This window comes from Urtica dioica, chromosome 3 (genome assembly GCF_054948205.1).
Source record: "Urtica dioica subsp. dioica isolate 48M chromosome 3, U.dioica_male_clone48M_v1_H2, whole genome shotgun sequence".
Taxonomy (NCBI): Eukaryota; Viridiplantae; Streptophyta; class Magnoliopsida; order Rosales; family Urticaceae; genus Urtica; species Urtica dioica.
In genome coordinates this window covers 8,955,662-8,977,797 of record NC_142758.1, presented here as the reverse complement: position 1 = coordinate 8,977,797, position 22,136 = coordinate 8,955,662, and the positions used below count along the sequence as shown (strand labels likewise).

General features: G+C 38.2%; 2 protein-coding genes across 2 annotated transcripts; one reads left to right on the top strand and one right to left on the bottom strand.

The window, feature by feature from the left end:
* Nucleotides 1–3,618: 3,618 nt before the first annotated feature.
* RPS2 (ribosomal protein S2) lies at nucleotides 3,619–5,050 on the top strand. The gene is made up of 2 exons (XM_089608895.1): nucleotides 3,619–4,328; nucleotides 4,817–5,050. The coding sequence occupies exon 1, from the start codon at nucleotides 3,693–3,695 to the stop codon at nucleotides 4,299–4,301; it is 609 nt and encodes a 202-aa protein (XP_089465021.1). The 5' UTR covers nucleotides 3,619–3,692; the 3' UTR covers nucleotides 4,302–4,328; nucleotides 4,817–5,050.
* Nucleotides 5,051–9,254: 4,204 nt separating this feature from the next.
* PUM5 (pumilio 5) lies at nucleotides 9,255–16,638 on the bottom strand. Its single transcript, XM_089608894.1, has 11 exons — nucleotides 16,339–16,638; nucleotides 14,480–14,812; nucleotides 14,240–14,392; nucleotides 12,228–13,522; nucleotides 11,982–12,123; nucleotides 11,789–11,896; nucleotides 10,997–11,209; nucleotides 10,796–10,906; nucleotides 9,875–10,069; nucleotides 9,588–9,759; nucleotides 9,255–9,478 (listed from the first exon to the last, which is right to left on the bottom strand). The coding sequence occupies exons 2-11, from the start codon at nucleotides 14,795–14,797 to the stop codon at nucleotides 9,447–9,449; spliced, it is 2,739 nt and encodes a 912-aa protein (XP_089465020.1). The 5' UTR covers nucleotides 14,798–14,812; nucleotides 16,339–16,638; the 3' UTR covers nucleotides 9,255–9,446.
* Between the last annotated feature and the right edge of the window lie 5,498 nt (nucleotides 16,639–22,136).

Below are 22,136 nucleotides of genomic sequence, written 5' to 3'. Positions count from 1 at the left end.
AACTTGGCCGAAGTCCTCTTCTCTCTCTCTCTAGTTTATTTTCGATTTTCTCTTGTCTTGGCACCTAGGTCCTCACTCGACCTAGTCTTTAGCTCTGCGACTTTGAGACTCGTTCTTAAGTCGTAGTGTTTAAAAGTGCCCACTCACTAATTCCTTCTTTTCGAGTGATTTAGTGATAGAAACTTTCGTGGTTGCTCGAGGTGCCGAGGAAAGAAAGAGAGACGTGCTGCGAGGGGAGACGAGCGTTGCAACTTTCCAAAAGCTTCTACAAGGTTCAAGCTTCAAGAAAGGTTAGTAACTTTAATAGCTCATATTAGTTTTTATTTACATGTACATGCTCTTGTCTAGGTTAGTAAAAACTAGTTTTACTTAAAAAGAAAATTTTTAAAATTCCGCCGCTTAACGAAGCGTTAAACTTTTTCTTAAACCCTAGATCGATTCCAACACTAATAGCCGGGCTAGGATTAGTTGCAGCTGGAGCAAAGCAAGTTCAAGCTTTCTATGACTCGTAACTCATAGCAAATCAATATTCTAGTTAGTATGAAACGCAAGACGAGCAAATGGAAACCTACCTCAAGGTCGTCAAAGACTTCACGGCGCAATTCGACCAATTTACTTTGACGCGAATCCCTCGGGGCGAAAACACTTCCGCAGATGCTCTTGCCACTTTATCATCCACTTCGGATTCAAACCTGAAGAGAATTATACAAGTCGAGACAATCAAGCAACCCTCTATAGCCATTACTGATACTGCAGTAATAACTATAGAAAATGTGGGGGGGGGGGGGGGGGGGGGGGGGGGGGGGGTTGGAGAGATGAAATCATACATTACATCACCACTAGTACAGTCCTGACTGAAAAATTGGCAAAACATAAACTTATACTGAGAAGTGCGAGATTTCGCATAATAAGTGGAAGCCTATTCAAAAGAAGCTTCGCAGGACCATATCTCAGATGCGTCGGATTGGCCGAGTCTAAGCAAATCCTCGAAGACGTACATGAGGGGGATGCGGAAGCCACGCAGGTGGGAGAGCACTCGCCATTAAGATAAAAAGACAGGGCTACTTCTAGCCTACAATGTTAGCCGATTGCGAGGTGCACTTGCGCCACTACGACCGGATAAAAAGACCCACAAAAGAGTTGTCTTCCATTTTGGCGCTATACCTTTCATGAAGTAGTCTGTGGACATTGTGGGACCAATGCCAGCCGCCCCAGGCGGATTAAGATTTCTCTTAATCTTAACATATTATTTTTCCAAATGGGTTGAGGCAGGCGCCTTTGTCTTGGTTAAAAACATCGACGTGGAGGCCTTTATCTAGCAAAATATAATCTGTCGGCACGAGACACCTCACAAAATCGAGGCAGACAACGGCTCGCAGTTCATATCCAAGAGATTAAGAAACTTTTGCTACAACAACGTGGAACAAAGGATGTCGACACCACGATACCCGCAGGGAAACGAACATGCTAAGGCAGCAAAGACAATCATAAACTCCATCAAGAAAAGGCTTACAGCTAAAAAAGGACATTGGACAGAAGAGCTATCGGGTGTGCTCTTGGCCTATCGGACTAGCCCACGGAGGCCCACCGGGGAAACCCCATTTTCTCTAATACATGGAGTTGAATCTGTCATCTCGATCGAACACCAGGTGCAAACTCTTAGGACAATGCACGCCCACGAGAATGAACAAAAGAATGAGCAATCATTATGCGACGCTCTAGATTTCATAGACAAAAAATGGGAATTAGAGTTAATACGACTATCGCTATACAAACACTCTATTGTCAGGTTCTATAATAAGAACTTTAATTCATGAAAGTTTGAAATAGGAGACCTAGTCCTCCGAAAAGTCTTTCAAAACACCGCCGAGGCAAACGCCGGAAAACTAGGTGCGAATTGGGAAGACCCTTACAGGTCAACGAAGTTACACATCATGGTATCTATGAACTCGAGACGCTCAATGGAGTCCCCGTTTTGAGGTCATGAAACGTGATAAACTTGAAGTAATACTACTGCTAGCCCAGTAAGAATCGAACTACGTCCGACTTGATCCCTACTTAAGGGTACGTAATTAAGAAGCCTTTGTTTTTTTTCTCATAGGCACAATCCCCCCTTTTTCACAAAAACGATACATCCCCTCTGTGATGTAAACGTTGTGTCATGTACCAACTGAGCTTCGGCACTCGCACTTCGACCAACAGTCCCGAGACTAGACTAGGTCGGCAGTACAAATATCTCGCGATGATTATGACGAGATCCGACATCTCACTGCGTCATAACATTTGAGATAGAGGTCTCTCTCCGTCCAGCTTGACCTCGCCCAAGAGCGTTAATGGAAATATTTTAGATTTCCGACGATCTAACGGACTTAGTAAATTATTAGTAAAACTCATCTGTTGACTTTGGCTTAAAATCTTAAGGGAAATGTTTCAAATCGTCAGAGAACCTGAAACACTTGTCAGATTTTATAAATAAATAAAATACGCCAATCAATGACTTCGACCTAGGGGAAACATTTTAGATCTCCGACGATCTAAAAGACTTAGCAAATTTCATTGGAAAACATCTCTATACGATTCCGGCCTAAAATATTGAGGGAAACTTTTGGATCTCGGCGATCTAAAAGACTTAGCAGATTTTATAAGTTAAAGTTGTTAAGACTTCGACTTAATAATATTAAGTGTTAGATTTTCAGATCGATTGGGCGGCCTGAATGACTTAGTCAAAATCTACAAATACATTCATGCATACATAAAGGATATGCGATATGAAAGACTTAGCAAAATTCAGAAATAAATCGAGAGTATGGAATTGAAATAAACGAGATTCAAATAAATATTGAAAGAGGGGTACCGAAGCACCCAAAATTGTCACATAAAAATAATTATTTCGCCAAAAATAAATGGGCCCAAAAATAAGAAAAATTACTTTACAAAAAAAATAAAAACATAATACTTATCAAAATAGAACAAAAAACTCCCTCGCCGAGGCCTGGTCTCGACATCTCTTCACTTGGGAGTCGGAGTGAACAACGCCATGTTCTCATTCCCCTCTGGAATCGAGTAGAGGACCTCGTCAGTCTAACCGAGCATCGAGCCGTGCTCATCAATGACAGTGGGCTCGACTTCGGTCGCGGGGACGTCGGCGGGAGATCGGTCCGAGTAGGGTAGGAATCAGATTTCAATAATTGTTTACTAAATTTTTGAAATATTAGAATATACGAAGTAGCCAATTCAAACTATGACTTTTGCAAAATAGTCATAGTTTCATTAGGTATAGTAAAATAGCCAATTGAGAGTACTATGACTTTTAATCCTGTCTCGATTAATTTTAATCAAACTTTCATAAAGCTTATATTATGTCTTTATAGTTCGTTGTAATTAAATTTAATCCAGCCTATATTAATCTTACTTGGGCTAATTTGCTTATAGTTGACAAATTATGGCTATTTTACAAAAGCTAAGTTCTATTGGGCTATATAACCGTTGGACCTATATATATATATGTTAAGAGAAAAATGATTATTAGTGAAATATTTTGAAAATATGAGTTAAATATGAAAAGCTACATATTTTCAGTCAGTTATGAAATTTTCCCTTCGTAATTTAAGTCTCTCGGGTGGGTTGGGCCGTTGAAGGGTTAAGTGGAAACAGGAAGGAGAAAATCGAATTCAGAAACTCGGTCTTAGAAAATGGGTCCGCCGTTGCAAGCAGTCGCGATCCAGAAGCTTCTGAGCACCGGCGCCCACATCGGGCAACGCACCGTGGCGGACCATCTCAAGCAGTTCATCTCCGGCACCCGAAATGACGTCGCCGTAATCGACGCCGACAAGACCCTGGTCTGTCTCCGCAGCGCCGCCGCCTTCGTCGCCGCCGTGGCCCGCCAAAAAGGGCGAGTGGCGTTCGCCGGCGCCGGGCCCGAGTCGGAGGAAATCGTGGAGCACACGGCGAAGGCCATCGGGTGCCCTAGCCCCTCCCTGTGGCGCGCCGGCGGCTCCCTCACCAACCGCTTCAGTCCGAAGAAGTTTCGCTCCCGCGGCAAGAGGCTCCGCTTCGCCCCCTCTCAGCTGCCGGAGTGCGTCGTCGTGGTCGGCCCGGGGGAGTCCTCCGGTCTGGTCAACGAGGCTCACCGTCTCCGGATTCCGGTCGTGTCGCTCGTGGATTCCGATACTCCGCCGGAGCTTTTCCGGAAGATCAGCTATCCTATCCCCGCTGGAGGCTCTCAGGACTTTGTTTACCTCTTCTGTAACCTTATTACTAAGACCTACTTGCTTCACTCCAACCACACGCCAACTGTTTGATCAATTTTCCCCAAGGGGGACTCGTAGGTATACATCGCTTTCTTGGTCTGTTGATCATGATTATTGTTTTGCAGTTTTAATTCAAGAGATGCTTTAGTTTGGGTGCATTGCACAGCACACAATAAAATTCACTTTTATGATCATTGCTTTGAATGATATGAAACTGCTTATATCAATCTACATCAGGTATACGCCAACTGTTTGATCAATTTCCCTTTGGAAAGAGATTGATGATTCTTGTTTTACAGTTTTAATCCAAAAAAATTGGGCTCGTTTGATGTGTTTGGTTAGCGTTTTGTTGCATCTCGTGATCATCTTCACTTTGAAGGAAACAAATTATGGCGATCTTCGTGAGGCGATTGATGTGATGTCACTAGATCTTTGGAATTTCAACTGTTTTTCTTGATGGTGGTTAGGATTTATGACTATGAGCACCATCTATAAGATCAATTTTGCATGAGAGAGAGTCACAGTCAAGTATACACTGTTTTCTTACTTGTCTGCTGTTATTTTAGGTTGCATTGCATTGCACACAATAAAATTGGCGGCTTGCTTGATGTGTTTGGTTTGTCCTGGTGCATCTCTTGAACGCCTCTGTTTTGAATCAAACTAGTTACATAAGGCAATTGTTGTGATGTCTCACTAGATCTTGAATTTGTGAAGTGTTGGAAGTTTCTACTGTTTTTCTTGATTTTGTTGGGATTTTTATGACTATGAGCACTGACAATATAGCGTGAGTTTCTTTTGTATGGCAAGTGTAGATTTTATTAAGAATGTAGTTCCCAACAAGTGTTGATGATTCTTCTGCAATATTACTTGCAATTGATCAGGATATATGAGTATTGAGAATATGAACATGACTATGACCTATTTTGGGTTGTAACAGTGGAATATATATATATATTCCTAGTCTCCACTTCTAGTGAGAGTGTTGGTGATTCTTCCACTGGCTTACATGATATTGGTCAAGTATATGAGCTCATATGATTAGAAGCTCTCGTGGGTTACAGCAATGTAATAGTCTGCTTACGTTGCATGGGCTTTGTGTTCGGAGTTTGCTCGAGTATCCAAAGAGAGTTTGTGACTTATATTTTTTTTTATATCTTATGAAGATATTGAACATAGTGTGTACTTTTAAGCAAGGATTGAACTATCTGGGTTACCGGATGATTCCCGCACGGGAACTCGCAAACTGATGATTCAAGTAGCGAATCGACCAAAACTGTTTGGTTTCAGGAATATCAAGTCTTCGCACGAGATGGGTCGCATTTCCCGGGAACCGCCGAATCCCACGATTTCTTACCATGTCTCAACGTCAGCGCATTAATTTCTTCTGCCCTCCGCGGAAAATCGCTCAAAAATTTACATACGGTCAATAGTGATGTAAAAGTATAATTTTAAGAAGAGAAAGAGTTGGATCCACCACTTGTAATTTGAATGTGCTGAACACACATTTTATATTATTTTTTTAATTATGTAACCATGAGTAGGTCTTTCCATATCTAACTAGTTTTTGATCCATGCCCCGCATGGCCCATATATATGCCAGTAAAATTATTTTCTCTAGTTGAAAAATAGCGTTTTCTATGGGGTAGAATGAAAACTAAGAGTTGATTTTAGTCAAATACAAAACAAACTTGTATCTTTGGTTCCATGATCAAACGCTTTGTTAATTTAGTTAAATGCATACACATAATCAGAAGAAATCGAGACTTTGACAGTTTATATATACATAATATTAGAGAAATTGATTTTCTAGTACTGATAGATCCAGGTATGTAGGGGATAAAACCACCAAGTAACAAAACGTTGATTAATAATTAAGAGAAGAAGAAAAAAACAATAAGTTTGTACATTTTTTTAGTAACACAATAACTACGTAGTTAGCACACTCAAATCGTCTCTGACCATCTTGAGAACGGCTTGGAAGGCTAATGTGTCAGTTCGGAAAACAAAATGAAGGAGTTGTGAGAGTAATCAAAGAGTTGAGGAGGATTGTAAGAAGGGTTGGCATCTAGATCGAGAAGGAGTCAAGGATCACGACAAACGCGTTTAGGACGATGTTGCTGAGAGAAGGACTTCCGTGTAGGTATTTCAATAATCCTTCCGAGTTTTTTGAATTCATGGCCCCACGTTATGAAGTCATTATTAAGTAGAATGTAATTTGTTATGATTGGCTTACACATTTCATAATTAATCAGATACGATATGACTTATAATTAATAATTTAATCGTAGTTGGAGGATTAGATCCGTTCCAACCACACAACATAAGGTCTTAGTGCTAGGTTAGACTTAGCTCGATTACCATCCGATAGGTATCCGAGTTAGGTTTATTTAAGCATAATTCCAAATAGCACTCTCTGATGCTTGGCATTAGTATTGCTATTATTAAGAGGTAGAGCTTTTCTAAGTTCATAAAAACTTACATCAACCTTGTGAGGGGTGAGGTATTTCTACGAGCCAAGGTGGATGATGACAGCTTTGGCCGATGACTCGGGCCAAGGTGGCCAAAAGGGTTTGACTGATGATTCGACCAAGGTGGTTGAGGACTCTGGTCAAGATGGCCGAGGATCGCTCGGCCAAGGACTTGAACTAAGGTGGCTGAAAACTTTGGTGTCGAGCACCTGGGCCAAGCATAGTCGAGCATCCGAGATAGGGTTGTCGAGCCAAACATGTGGAAAACTTGGGTCCCAAAGATTATGGAAAAATGGCTTGGCCGATGAATGCTTGGTCGAGGACTCGGGCCAAAGTGACCAAGGATGGCTTGATCAAGGAATCGGGTAAAAATGGCCGATGACTTGAGCTTAGGTAACCAGTGACTTGAGTCAAGGGAACCTAGGACTTTGGCCAAAGAGGTCGAGGACCCGAGCCTGGCATGACTGAGGACTCAGGTCCAGATGGACGAGCAATTGGGTGACGAAAACTTGAGCTATGCATGGTCAAGGATCCGGGCCAATAGCCAACGATCTAGGTCAAGGTGGCTGAGAAATTAGGTGTTGAGGACCCAATCCATGCGTGACCGAGGATCCGAGTTAGTGCCTGAGTTGCTGGGTGCCAAGGACCTAAGCCATGGCCAAGGTGGGCCATCATGACCGATGATTTGGTCGTCCATGACTTGGGCCAGCCACGACCGAGGACTAGGCATCATGGACATGAGCCATGCATAGCCTAGGATCAAGGCCATTGTGATTGAGGACTTTAGCCAAGTACCTTGACCTTGAGGTATATTTTGCACGATTGAGGCAAAGTCTTCATAGAAATATTGGTTCAAGTTAGTGACTTTACTTTTGTCGTTTTCCCACAGTAAAAAATGAGTAGGCTATAAGAATGACAAATATATGGTTACTTCATTAAATTAAAAGACTAATAGGGTTTCTTGACATATTGTTCTTCACTTACATAATAATTGCTCGGAGAAAAACGTTTATTTTATTAAAAAAAATGTATTAAAAATCTACTTCTATAAGTCTAGAATACGTGTGAAGTCACATAACGTCGGTTCTCTCTCCTCTCTCTCTCCTTAACCCTCGATTTTTTTTTCCAGATTTAGTTCTCTTTCTCTCCCTTAGACCCGGTTCTGACGGATACTCTGGTCACAGTTGGGTGTCTTTAGGTCTTGGGAGAGGTTGTACGGCGAAAAGTAACCAGAGGTAGAGAGGCAACAACAAGCTTGGTGCTACGGCTTTGCGGCTTGTTCCTCGGCGACGGCGACAATGCAACGTGGTTCTTCGACGGCAAAGGCGCTACGTGGCTCTCTGGCGATGGCGCTGTGTGGCTCCTTTACGACGGAGACGGTGCTGCAGCATTCGGGCGATGGCGACGACGCTTCGTGGCTCTTCGGAGACTCAACGGCGCTGCGTAGTTCTCCGGCGATGGCAATGACGCTGTTGGCTCTCTGGTGATGGCGACGACGATGGCGTGGCAACGGTGACGGGGGTTGAGCGACGTGGTTCCTTGGTAGATCTGTGGCGTGGCTGCGGCGGTCCGGTGGCATGGCTGCTCCGCGATGGGAGCATTGTGACATGGTTCATCGGTGTTGTCTATCAAATTCTGGTGGCGAGATTTAATTTAATTTTGTTTTTTTTTCTTTTTCTTTTATTTTGTTACTGCGTTTTATTTGGTTTTATGGAGTCGGATTAGCCGTCATACACTATCTCAGTATGGATTTTCTGTTAGGTTTTGATCTATACAGGCTGAAGAATCATCTTCTTCGCGGTCATCAGACCAAAGTTGTTTAGATTTGTTCATCAACCATCATAGGTTTATTGAAAGAGCCTCGTGCGTGCTCGAATTTTATTGTACTTGTTGTTCTTCCGTTTGTTGGAAGCATGCACAAAATGCACAATCATCGAAACTTTGTGTTAGATTCACTTTGGTTTAGGTTTGTAGTGTTCCTTGTACTAATATGTTATTCTCCTATATTGATGAGTGTTTTACCCAATTTCTAATAGAAAATCCATACGATTTCAAAAAAAAAAATTTAGAATACGTCTCATTCTCGTGGACACATTTGACATTGTATATAGAAAGATATATCACACTAATTTCTTTCATCTACTTTTTTTTTTCCTCTCCTTTTCTTTTCTTTTGCTTCTATTTATTTATGTTCATGAAAATCTAAACGAGTTTTGCCTCGAATAAAATAGAGAATTAAATTAGTAACCCAATAACTCGTGTTTTTAAAAAATAATCAAAATTTCATTTAATTAAGAAAATAGCTCACAAAGCCGAAGTAAATTAATTAACTGATTAAATTAATTTAATTTACTTAGGAAAATAGTTCATCGGGCCGAAAAAAAATTAAATTAACCTAAACTGTTAATTAATTTACTTCGATCTGGTGAATTATTTTCTTAACAAAATAAAATGAAACTTCGACTAAAAATTTAAACAAATTTAAGGAATTGGCTAACAAATTCTTCAATAAAATTACCTCTTTTATCGATGAAAATTGATACTAAAAGCTTTACTAAGCACCCAAACTGTTGATACGTCTCTACAACATTTGCATAAAACTTGAAAATACGGTAAGACATTTTACAACAATATTTACACGTAAAAGATGTGACTATCAATATAACTTGCGAAAGAAAACGTGCCACAAGAAATGTCTTATATACATTTGCCAATCTCTGATTCCCCTCTACGCAACTTCAGGTTCTGAGGTCTGACTCTCTGCATCAACAAGCGTAAAATCCAGAGAAATAGATTATCAGAGCGCAGAAAAATAAAAAATAAAAACCGAAAATTGAAAAATGCACAGTAGAATATTGCGGATGTTTACCTTCACCAGAAAGCTGTTCGAAACGAGCAACGATGTGTTTGCCATAGGTGTACTTGCGCAGGGCTTGAAAATGGACTCTGATCCGATTCAGCAGTAATTCCCTCTGCCTATCGTTGCTTGTCTCGAAAATCTTTTGGACGACATAGTTTGCGTACTGGTCTTTCATCATTGCCTAGACATACGGAAGTCAATACTCATATAAGATTATTGCTTCAAATATACTTGAACGATGAAGAGAAACACAAGTACTGAGCAATGAAACAAACGATAGCTTATTGTAGGCATACCAGTAGATTATCATTTCCTTCGGTCGCTTTCAAAATCTCTTGAATCAAGACTTCCTGTTCTGTAGCATTAGCATACTCCAAACACTTCTCGACGACATTCGACGCAAACTTATGCTGACTCATTTGTACAATTCTCTCTGTTACCTTGCTAATAATTTGACACCGTTCATGGGGCTTTCCTCGCTGCAGAACATGCTGAAGAACAAAGTGGAATGAACAGAAACACATTGTTTTCTTATTAAAAAAAATCAATAATAAAAAGAAAAAGAAAGCTTAGGGAAAGCCAAAACAAAGTACAAGCTAGAGAGCGCTGAGGAAAGAAGTAAAATTCAAAGCTGGTGTAGAAAGCCACATGTTAACACACCTATTAAATCTATTCCAAACGCCCTTGAACATAATATTGATCTTTGAAAATGCGCTAGTTCAGGTTATTCCATATCCCCCAGAAAGAGGATAGAAAGACTTATCTTAAGAGCTTGATGCCATTTGGAGCTTCGGGAAAATAACTTATATTCTCTGGGTTATTTAAAAATTCACCTTTCGTTGTGGTTTTCAATATTATATATATAACCTCGTGTATATATTGATACAAAGATATCCAACAGGTCAACCTTTCCTTTTTTTTTTCATTATTTTTAGCTTTGCTGCATGCTATTATGTAACCATATGACTAAACCACAAATGTTGGAGAAAATATTATTTATTTATCCACAGCTCGAAGAGATTTCACAAATTCCATGGTTTAGATGTGATTATTATACTCCTAAAACTTTGAAAAACTATGTTCATGGTATATATTTGTTGTAACAAACTCGCAAGGATAAAACGTGAATTCTGACGAACTCATGGGATGTCTTGATATATTTCCCTTAATGTATGGCATTTCAGAAAGCAAAGTAAGATTAAGTACAAAAAGCAAACCTGGGTGACATAATTGCCATACTGATCTTGCGCAAGGAAACAAGCAGATTCCAGTATTTCGTCTACTAAGCATTGACATTGAGCATCATTTGAACAATGCTCCAGAACTCTCTACCACATGCCGAAGAAAAATTGATTAAAGAAACACAACAAATGGAAATTGATCTGGGGCACTAAAAATCTCTGGACTGCTTGCCTTACCTGTATAACACGGCAACCATATGGGTGTGTCGCAAGTGCTGGAACATGGCCTTTGAAAGAAGATAATATGAATCCAACATTTTCTGTTGGAAGGGTTTCTATACATTTCTGGATTACATGATTTCCATTCTGATCATGTACGCATTTCATAACGTGCCCATCAAGCTCTTTTACAAGTAGTGTTTTCTGATCGACCTCAATCGCTTCCAGTGCCTAAAGATAGATAAACAAAACTATTAGAACACTGAATGCAAAATATTAACATTAGTACACCACATGCCACATTAATTATATGACTATAACAAATAAATGAATAAAAACAACTTTTCTTCTATACTTCCAAAATCCTTGAAGTATTCTGTCAAGTGATCATCAACATGTTCAGAGGGATAAGTAAGAAATTCAATAGCCTTCTAGTATTGTACTTGAAAAAACTATATAAAGGAAAAACCTATTTCTTATTTTCTGTCAGCATTACACAAAATACAATAGCTCAGCTACAGCTTGATATCCAGCTAAAGGTAATTCACGTTTACATTACGTTAACAGAATGATATCTTGCTTAACTGATCATTTGATATTTACCACATAAAACCGAACAAGTTTTGAACCATTCTACGCAAAATCTCTCTCATTAACTTGGCATTATTTGTGACCCAGATTTCAGATTAATGTCAGGAAATCAACTGTGCAGTTGTTAGCTTCTAAATGCAAAGCAGATAAAAGAAATAATAATAATCATATATTGGAAATTTAGTATCACATTCAACAAAGGACGCTTAACTTCCACACCTTTTGTATCACTCGACAGCCGTACATCTGCACACTCAAAGACAGCATCTGCCCACAAAGTTTATTTGCTAACTCTTTCTTTTGTTCAGCACTTCCGTACTCAAAAAACTGAAACAGAAAGGTAAATAATCACACAAAGAAAACACCAACACTTAATCATATAAAAAATTGAGACAAGATTTTGAGAACATGCCTTTTGAATCACATAATTCCCAAAAACATCAACCATTAACCTTGAAGCATGAGGAAGAACTTCTTTGAAAACCGACATCTTTTCTTCTTCACTGCAGTTTTCCAGCTTCTGCTGAATAAACCGACTTCCATGTTGATCAACGCTGCAGTCAACAGGAGAATGAAGTTAATTTTCCAGAAAGAAAAAAAAAATCAGGTTAGTGTATGATACGTTGCAGGAATTGGAATATAAAGTTTTAGGCAGAACCTAAACTCAGCAACACGCCCATTGATACATGAGAGTTTGAGCATTTGAGCATTGCCAGACTTTAGCTCTTCAAGAAAAGAAAACTTGTTTGAGTCCTCACTGTTGTTGAAGCTGCTCTTTCCTTGTTTACATGTTTCTGGATTCTTTAATAAACCTTGAGATATTCGATGACCAGGATAATTAGGTCCACCGATCGGAGAAGACGGCGTAAGTGGACTAGCAAGTGGAGAAGCTGGTAATTGTGTCATTACATTCACAAAAGAAGAATTTCCATAGCCACTGATTTCCATGTTTCTCCGAGCTGAAACGTCCAAACTCCCAAGACCGAACTTCTGATCACCCATATAGGCTGGAAAAGTGGACTCTTGTTGAACAAACTGACTCCCAGTTGAGCCTCGGGGTGATACTTGACCATACTGTACAAAACTACCATAAATGTGCTGTGAAGGCTGTGGATAGTATTGCATGTGAATATGGTTCGCAGGAGAAGGTTGTGGTACTGAACCATGCTGCCCATGAAATCTACCTTGATGTTGCATGTCACCCACACGAGGAATTCCTTCCCACGTCGAAATGCCAGTGTTCACACCAATGTAGCTCGGACTAGATGGAAAAGGAATCAAATTGTGTGAAGGATATCCAGCCATCGCCGGTGGAAAAAAAGGAGATCCAGAGCCATATCCCGGAAAACTATATTGTGGAGCATATACACTAGGTGGCTGAATATTGGGAAAAAATTGGTTTCCTGAGTTAGCATATGCAGCCTCAGCAGCATAGAGACGAGGCATGAACCCAGGCGATTGCAGCACTCCTCGAGAAATTGTATGACCCTGGAAATCCTGAAGCTTCGTTGGAATATCTTCTTGTACCGATACGCGGAGTTTCGACACATTCTTTACATAGGCTTGTTGCCTCTCTTGATTCTTCCTGGTTTCTAAATTAGTTCTCGAATCCATCATGGGAATCTCTGACTGTGAAGTGTCATGCAGACCAGCATATGTATCATCACTTGACTTGTCTTTCATTTGTCTTTTTGATTCACCAAGATCCAATGGTTGCGTTGAAAAAGAAGTCGCCGAACGAGGATTGCTCGGTTTCGATTCATCATCTTGTGAATCCACGGAAGTTCTCTTGGGACAGTCCACAAAGCGTGAATTGGGTTCAGTTATCTTATTTCCAGATGGCAGACTGGATGATGTTTGAGTGGAGTCGTGATCCGCCAGTTCATCAGTTGTTGCAACAGGTGAGGAACGAGATTGATTATATACAGGAGACGGGGTTCGAGGGAAGTCTGCCTACAAAGCCACCATTAATTTAAAACGGGATATGGATATGAAATATGAAATAGAGCATAGTATCCAAATATAAAAAAAAGAAAATGATTGTAGCATTCCATGGGAACATTCTATCATAAACATGTATTCTTAGATGCTCTATAAGAAACAATTGCCATAAAAGACCATGTAGGGACCTATTTTCCATTTCCAGATAAGAAAAATGAGGATAAATGGTCCCAGACCAATTTTCTCGTTAGTTCTTTATTTTTTATTATTGTCCGGAAAAGATCTTGAAAGAAGATATGTGGCCTCAAACACATTTTCAGGAAAACACTATGATTTAACTAACCAAAATTCCGTCTAAAATAAGCTTAGTGAAAAAAAAAAAATTACTTAGGTTATTATTCCCACCTAAGGAAATATAGTTACGTTAAAGCATGAATTCCTAAGCCAAGCTTTACCCATTATCATATAATGTCGAGCTACTACTCAAACTAAATGACTCTGTTTGAGGCATGGATTACCAAGCCTTGTTTCTTCCATTATTAAGCAATATGGAACAACTACATAAACCATAACACTCCATTTAAGCCACAAAACAGTACACACTCCGATAAACATACGACAAGACTAAATGAAAGTCAAAACATTTACAAATTACACTGAACTGTACAAACGAACTAGAGTACTTACTTCATAATTCAAACAAAAGACGTAGCCTTCTTATATCCGTACCTGTATCAGGTCAACAGCACTTTTGTGATGACTTGCTGAAGAAAATTTGTTCTTTCCAAGGCTCGAAGCACCACTATATTCCGCTATGTCTTGTGAAGCGACCTCCGGTGGGCTATCATCTTCATAGTCTTCCTTGTGACTAGAAAGAGAGCCCTGAAAAAATTAGAGAGTTCATTTCCAGTGTCTTCAATATAACCAAATATTTTGACAGTTCAACTGAATATAAGCATAACTGTATACCATATACGCAGGATCGGACTGCATTTGTTCCCCAAACTCGGGATCTTCTTGGGCGTTTTGAATGGCGTCCAAGCTTGAATTCGCACTGAATTTCTGTTCAATAGATAGGTTCTTAAAGGCTGCTACTGAACCCTCCATACTTGGTGGAGCGCTACCACTTCGGTTAGGGACCGAGACTGCTTTATGTCTACGTGAACCGTGTTCCTCTGTTGCCAAACAATTAAGTGGAGATCCATAAGGTGCGGCGTCCTTCAAAGAAGAACGCCACTTAGCACCTCTGCTTCCTTCAACAACCCTCATGGGGCTCTCTGTTGCCATCGTCGCCCAGAGTTTCTAACCAACAAAAATGCACAGAAAAAAATGTGACATTTGATAAACTCGGTGAGTGAGACATATGTACCCAGCCATTTATAAGGATATATACAATATAAGAAGTGGTTGTCACAGTCACACTTAAGTTTACCACAGCATTTTTTTTTATTAATTTCACCAAAATACAGTAAACTGGCATAAAATAGAAAACAAAATATCATTATGCAGTATGGTAAGTAATATTCCATACATGTAGATGGGAAGTTATGTAGTCTGGCGCTGACAAAAAAAATCCTAAATCTTGGGAGTTGATAATCATATGGAAATCTACAGGAAGCTGGTGACATGGCTCATGAGGTTCCAACTACAAACTACTGAATGCTCCGATGTTAAAGCTGTTTCTCTAAGAATAAGTAAATAACAAGAATCGATGTTGCATAACACAGATATTAGCTTTCCCATTGCACCAAATTGGAACTGTGGCTTTATCTAGATCATAAACGACAAATCGTGATAAGCATAATTATGACAAGCTAAAAGTAGCTCATGAAAAGACAAAATTTCAATGCAAACATGTCAAATTTGGGAACCTTTACAGCAAATAGTGCACGATTCAAGTTTGGCAAGAATTTTTTCTGGAAGTTTTGATTGTAATCTGGGCCACCTTTATCCAAAGACTGCCAATACCAAAAGGAAAGTCATGTTTATCATTAACAAATATTGACAATCAGATATTCTTTTCCGTTGGTTGCCTTGAGCATATATTTATAAATTTTACAGACTTGACTATAAAACAACTCAATTCAGCATATATCAAAGTTACAGTTATTATGTACGTTCAATATCGATGAACTTCAAAATTATTAAGACTTCTCTATGTCTAAGATCATAACAAGCTTATTTAGCAGAGCCTTAGCTTCTTCTTTCACTAGTGTAAGAGTAAAATTTGTGACTTTTTAGTAGAAGTTCGGCACTGTATTATAAATAGTGTTTTAAAAGTATTATATTGGTATTTCATATCACTATTCAGCTATAATATCACTGGTGTATGATTAATAATATTTATAAAACTCTTACACAAAATTAAAGTTGCACAAAGTAAAACATTGTACAAAAGCCATGTTTTTAGGCTTATCAAAAAGCTCTTTCACGATCTGAACATTCATTTATTCAAACGCCATATCTTTTAACCTGTCAAAGCTAATATCATGCTGTAACCGTACGATTTCCTATACATGTATATAGAAAAACTCGTTTGTGTTTATCATATAACAACTGCTTGACAGTTGATCCTTAAACTTGTAATAAAACAATATCAATACTGCATATACAAGTGCAATTTAATTCGCAATTGAAATTTCGTAACTTAAAACGTTGTATGATCAAACAAGCAAAGTCCTAAACATCTTATAATACATATGATCGAATTTTAGTCAATAACTCATTTAGCAAACAGACTAACAAGTCAAATAAAACCCAAACGCGAACTCGAAAAAGAAAAGAAAAACAAGAGCTAGAGCCAGAAAATAAAATATCGAAGGGATTACCTTTCTTTTAAATTCACTTGTCTCGAGAACTTGAACGACCGAGAGGTGAGTTTCACCGAGTAAGCCCTGCGAGAGATAATAAGAGACCAAGTCTTCAGGAAAGGAAATGAAGCTTGAGAGAGAGCGAGAGACAAGGGAAAAGAGAGTGAGAATTAGAGACAAACTGTTGAGTTTACAGGCACAGAAGATACAAATGTTGTATCTTCTTGTAGTTTAGCCCTAAGTTTCTAAGCTATTTCTTCGTCTCTGTCTTTCGTTTTAATATATTAAAATAAAGTGTGCTATTATGTGCTCAGGCCTCAGGGTGATATAAGCTTGAAAATTGGATAACATATTATAGACTTTTTACGATTATATAATATAATATACAAACTACAGACAAACTTGAATTTCTATGAACTAATATACTTTGCGTTTTTTATTATTTTTAAACGTACAAACTAAAACATTATTAAAATCCACATATCTCTTTGTTTTAGAAAAAAAAAAAATACCCTTAAAACATCAAAATTTTCAACATGAAAAATATATTGAATATTTTTGAAATACATCTAATTTTTTTAGAAAAAAATAGTAAGGGATTTTCAGAAAACCATTTAAAATAAAAGAGAGTCAAATTTTGTAATTGATTACATGTGTGCCCTCCCAAAATTACCCCTTAATTTGATTTATTTAATTAAAAAAAAATTAGGTTTAGCAATCAATTCTGCGATTTTAATTTGGTCACTCCAACGGTTTCGTGCAATTTTTTTTTGCTGAGCATATAATTCTGCGATTCAAAAGCCTAAATTAGGCGTCTAACTTAAAAAAAAAAATACAACGATTTAATATTGAAAATCCAAACGTTTTTTATACTGTTAAAGTGGTATTTTCTTCTCCTATTTATACCTTCCTAATTCAATTTATTTTACAATATTCAAAATAAAAAAATATATATATTAAAGTTCAAGGGAGAAAAAAATAGAGATCAGAGAGATTTATATACAAAAAATCGGTATACTTTTTATTACTTGTACTTTCAGGACCAGGTTTATAAAAGTGATTAAGAAATCAAATCATCAAATTGTTATTTCCATCAACTATTTCCAATTTCATGTTTATTCGTTCTTGAATTCTTATTAATTTTAGGGCGATACGGTTATTTAGCCATTTAAAACCTTGTGGGTTTAGCAAAATTTCTCAACTTTACAAAGTTGAGGTAAGCTAGCCCAAAATTACGAGAATCACAAAAATACCCCTTGACTCCAAAAACTAAGCCGTGACCCCAAACACTGATTCGAGCAAAAAAAAAAACCCTAAAAAGCTTTCGATCTCCGCCGTTTGAACTCGCTGTCGCCATCGTCGTTCTCATCTCCATCTACGTCATTCTCTGTCTCCATCACCGTAGCCATCTCTGTCGTTCTCTATCTCCATCTCGAAAACGTTTCGGTGTTTCTCGGGACTCCTCTGCGGTCCATCTTGACGAGAGCTGATTCGGCCTCGCGGTCGATGCATAATAGCTCTATGGTGATGCAGAGCTATTACGCATTCAATTGAGCATGGCGTTGAACGCCGATGTACGAATCTCGAATCCTTCGCGGCGCATCTCTCCGACAAGCCTCTTTGACGAGAGCTGATTCGGCCTCGCGGTCGATGCATAATAGCTCTATGGTGATGCAGAGCTATTACGCATTCAATTGAGCATGGCGTTGAACGCCGATGTACGAATCTCGAATCCTTCGCGGCGCATCTCTCCGACAAGCCTCTTAGCCTTGTCCAACTATCTGACGGCGCATCAGCTTCGGATGAGGACGATGTAGATCTACTCGTCAGGGAAGATGAGGTGAGGCCTTCACCATCTTCTCGGCGTGCCTCGGGAAGCCATTGTCGTAGAGATTCCAGATGACGAGCTTCGGGGAGGCTATGTTTCTCTTGAGGCCGTATTCGCGCTCAATATCGTCATCTATCATCATCACCACCACTGTCTTCTTCTTCTTCTTCTTCTTCGTCTTCTTCTTCTTCTTCTTCTTCTTCCGTTTTCGGTTTTTAGGGTGTTTGTTATCGAACCGTGGGTTAGATTTTTTGAAAGCAAGATTAAATATTTTGACAAGAATTTTCTTCGTCTTCTTCTTCTTCTGTTTTCGGTTTTGAGTGTTTTTGTTATCGAACAGTGGATTGAAGTTTTTGAAAGCAGGATTATTATTTTGACATCTTCTTCATCTTTTTCTACTTCTGGTTTATGGAAGAGTGGATTAAATATTTTGAAAGCACGATTAAATTTCTTGACATCTTCTTCTTCTTGCTTACCGAATAGTGGATTAATGCAGAAAGTGCAATGGATTATATTTTTTTTTGGAAACTTAGATTAATTATTTTAAAAATAATTAAGGGTATATTAGTACTTTTACGTTATAAGTGGCTAAAATTTACTTACTTATGAAACTTTAGCTAATTTGCTTAACAATAAGTTTGAAATGACTAGTTTATACAAAAAATCCTTAATTTTATTATTATCTTGCTTTCTATTTGTTTTGTTATTTTTTATTTTATTAGTTTTGTGTGGTTGTTGTTGTTGTTTTTTTTTTTTTTTTTTTTGTCAACATATTAGTAAGTAGTGTTACATATATCGAATAGAATATCCATCAGAGTATTAAAAAAAAGAAACTAGAAGGTTTGTTAAATCACAAAAATGAGCGATTGAAAAATTTGTTTTATGCAATAAAAATGATTAAGCAAATTCAAGCAAAGAAACGAATGAGATCATCCATGTGCCAAGCAAATTCAAGCGATTGATTCTTTTCTTAATGCTTATATTGCTTCTGCAGAGAGAATTTTTTCAAGTTGAAGTTGATGAAGTCTTATTTGAGGTTATTTATGTGTCAAGAAAGACTTAGTGGGCTTGCTATATTGTCATTTGAAAATGAGTTGTTAGATAAACTTGATTATGAGGATTTAATTTCCGAATTTTCATCTCAGAAAGCAAGAAAAATAGACAGTGTAACTTTCTTACTCTCTATTTTGTAATATGATTTTTTTTATTAATCATGATGGCCCATTTTTTGCCTCTCATTCATGCTCCCGAATTTCTTGAGCTGGCTCTGGAAATATGACTAGTAGGCTTAATGGTTTCATGATTTAACTTTGATTAAAGAGTTGAATCCAAGCATTCTGAATTTGTTCTTGTTAAATTTGAAGTGTTTAAAAAAAACATAACTGATAGGGTTCTTCCTAATCAATTGCGACATTTTTTCCCATGTCGACTATTTCCATGAGATTTGGACACTTATAGGAGTACAAAAAGGCTAGTGGGCTTTTTTGGACTTTTTTTTTTTAAAAGGTCATCTATAGGACCTCTGAATTAAATTTAATTGATGTAATTACCATTATACCCTTATTAATTTTAATTATTTTTTTGTAATGAAAAAAAAAAACAAAACCCTACGAACTCTCTCTCCTCCTTTTTTTCGTTTCTCCTTCTGATATTTCCCTCGTCTCTCTCTCTCACTTTGCCTCCGCCCCATGAAAATGTGAAATGGTGTTCCGTCTCACTTCCCTGCGTTGTGACAATAGTGTTCTGTCTCACTTCCGCGACAAGCACAAGTTTTCTGCCGTCGTCTCCCTCGGTCCATCCTGTCATGATCTCCACCACCTATTCTGACGCAACAAACACCCACATTGACACTCTTTCGCTCTTTATTACGGAAGTTGTTCAAATGCTTTGTAGGTTTTTGTTAGTTGAAGTTGTTTTTAGCCATTTTTTTTACAGTGTTTGTGACCAACATTGTCATGAAATCTTTACTTTGACTCCATATTTCGTGATAATGTTGGCAAGAGTAACCTTTTTTATACTACGTTGTCCTATAATCTTGACATAAAATTTGTGACAACATGGTCATGAAACTAAACAATGCAGTGAAAGCATGGTCACAAAATACTGAATATAGTGACAACACTATCACGAAATCAAGGAATGTAATGACAACATTGTCACAAAACCAAGGACAATAATTACAATATAGTCATGATAAACTAAATTCTTGACAACATTTCTACTATACTTTGGTACAAATTTTTATATATTTTTTTATATGTTCTGTTTATTTGCACTATGTGCAGTTATGAAAGACATTCATATATTTGTCAAGCATAGCTATAGATGGGTGAAACATGAATGATACGACGATAGTCCTGGTTGTGGAGTGGGAATCTTAATACCAGCAAAGGCAACGTATAACGAGTTCATGCAGCTATTATATGCCACGCTCAATCGATCACCTAAATCTCAGGTCCTCCGTGTTACTTACGAGACAGAATGGTCTGTACCCCCAGTAAGTATTGACTCCGACCTAAATTTGAAATGTTATTTGCATCTTCAGAAGGAGAAATCGAACAAATCCAAATTGAGTTTGGTAATAGAGATGGAGCCATTGAAGCCAGAGCCTTCTGTTTACGACTCTGCATGCACTGGTTCAACTCCGAACACCGGTCAACCTGCATCACAACCTCAAAAGCTAGTTCTTCTGAGATTTCTGACCCAAGTCAGAGTCCTTGCAGCACACCAGGCCTGTGATGTATGCCTTGCTCGGGAACGAGGCAGATGAGTCAATGCCCTATCCCTTCCACTGATAACCAAAACATGCATTCTGACATTGATGTGTTGGACATTCATTCTCTTATGAAAATAGTCAAAGGAGGATTGTATGCCAATAAAGTAACTTTGAAGAAACATTTATGCATGCTAGCAATCACCAAACATTTTATATTCAAGACAAAGACTTCTAACAAATGGCATACCATGTTGTTTGTCGAGATGGCTCATGCGTGTAGTCTGTTCGTGGAGTAAAAAAGACTACATATGAGATCTTTGAAGTTATGAGGTAATTTATTACTTGTTTCTATATATTTTCCACTACATTATTCTAACTTTTTTTTATATGTGGTGACAATGTTGTCACCATAATCTCTTTTTTTTTGTGACAATGGTTGTTAGAAAAAGTATTTGTCTGCCATGACCATATTGTCACGAAATCCAGGGATTTCGAGACAGAATAGTCACAAAAGACAACTTTTGTATCACATAAATTAACATTATTAGAACTTGTTGCAGGAATGATTCTGAGCACACGTGTGCAACACAATTCAGACAAGGAGAACATCATCAGGCTACGTCCATATTCTTAGGCAAGACTATGAAACACAGGTACATCAATCCCTCATGTTCACCACGCAAACCCAAAGACATCATGTTCTACATGCAACAAGATTTTGGAGTGGGCATGTCGTACTAAAAAGTATGGAGGTCTAGACAGGCGACGCTATCATCCTTATTTGACACCAAGGATGCATCGTATAAATTTTATGCCTAAATTCATGTACATGGTATCGACTAACAATCCAAGTTCATCATTCGACCTTGTCACTACTCATCGATCCCACTGTTTCAAATACTTCTTTATGTCACTTAGCGCTTGGAAAATTGGGTGGAATTACTATAATGGCACATTATTTTCAGCATGTGGTATGAATACAAATGAACAAGTTTACCCTCTCGGATTTGGTGTTGGTGATTCAAAATCTACTAAATCGTGGGTTTTCTTCTTGGAAAAGTTAAAGGAAGCAATCGGGGAGAGGAAACATCAGGTCATTGTGTCCGGCAGGAATGCGAGAATCATAAAAGAGTGTAAAAATGTTTTCACAACCTCGTAACATGGTTACTGCATGTTTCATCTTTTGAAGAATGTGAAGAACCAATTCAAAGGTCTAACACTGCGACAAAGGCATACACGATGCAAAGTTTGAAAAATATATGCTTATGATTG

Excerpts from the sequence above, each read along its gene's own strand:
- RPS2 (XM_089608895.1), top strand. The coding sequence starts at position 3,693 with ATGGGTCCGCCGTTGCAAGCAGTCGCGATCCAGAAGCTTCTGAGCACC.
- PUM5 (XM_089608894.1), bottom strand. The coding sequence starts at position 14,797 with ATGGCAACAGAGAGCCCCATGAGGGTTGTTGAAGGAAGCAGAGGTGCT. Across the intron at positions 11,210-11,788 it reads GCTGTCGAGTGATACAAAAG|GCACTGGAAGCGATTGAGGT; the intron begins GTGTGGAAGTTA and ends ATCTATCTTTAG. Across the intron at positions 10,070-10,795 it reads ATGGCAATTATGTCACCCAG|CATGTTCTGCAGCGAGGAAA; the intron begins GTTTGCTTTTTG and ends TTTGTTCTTCAG.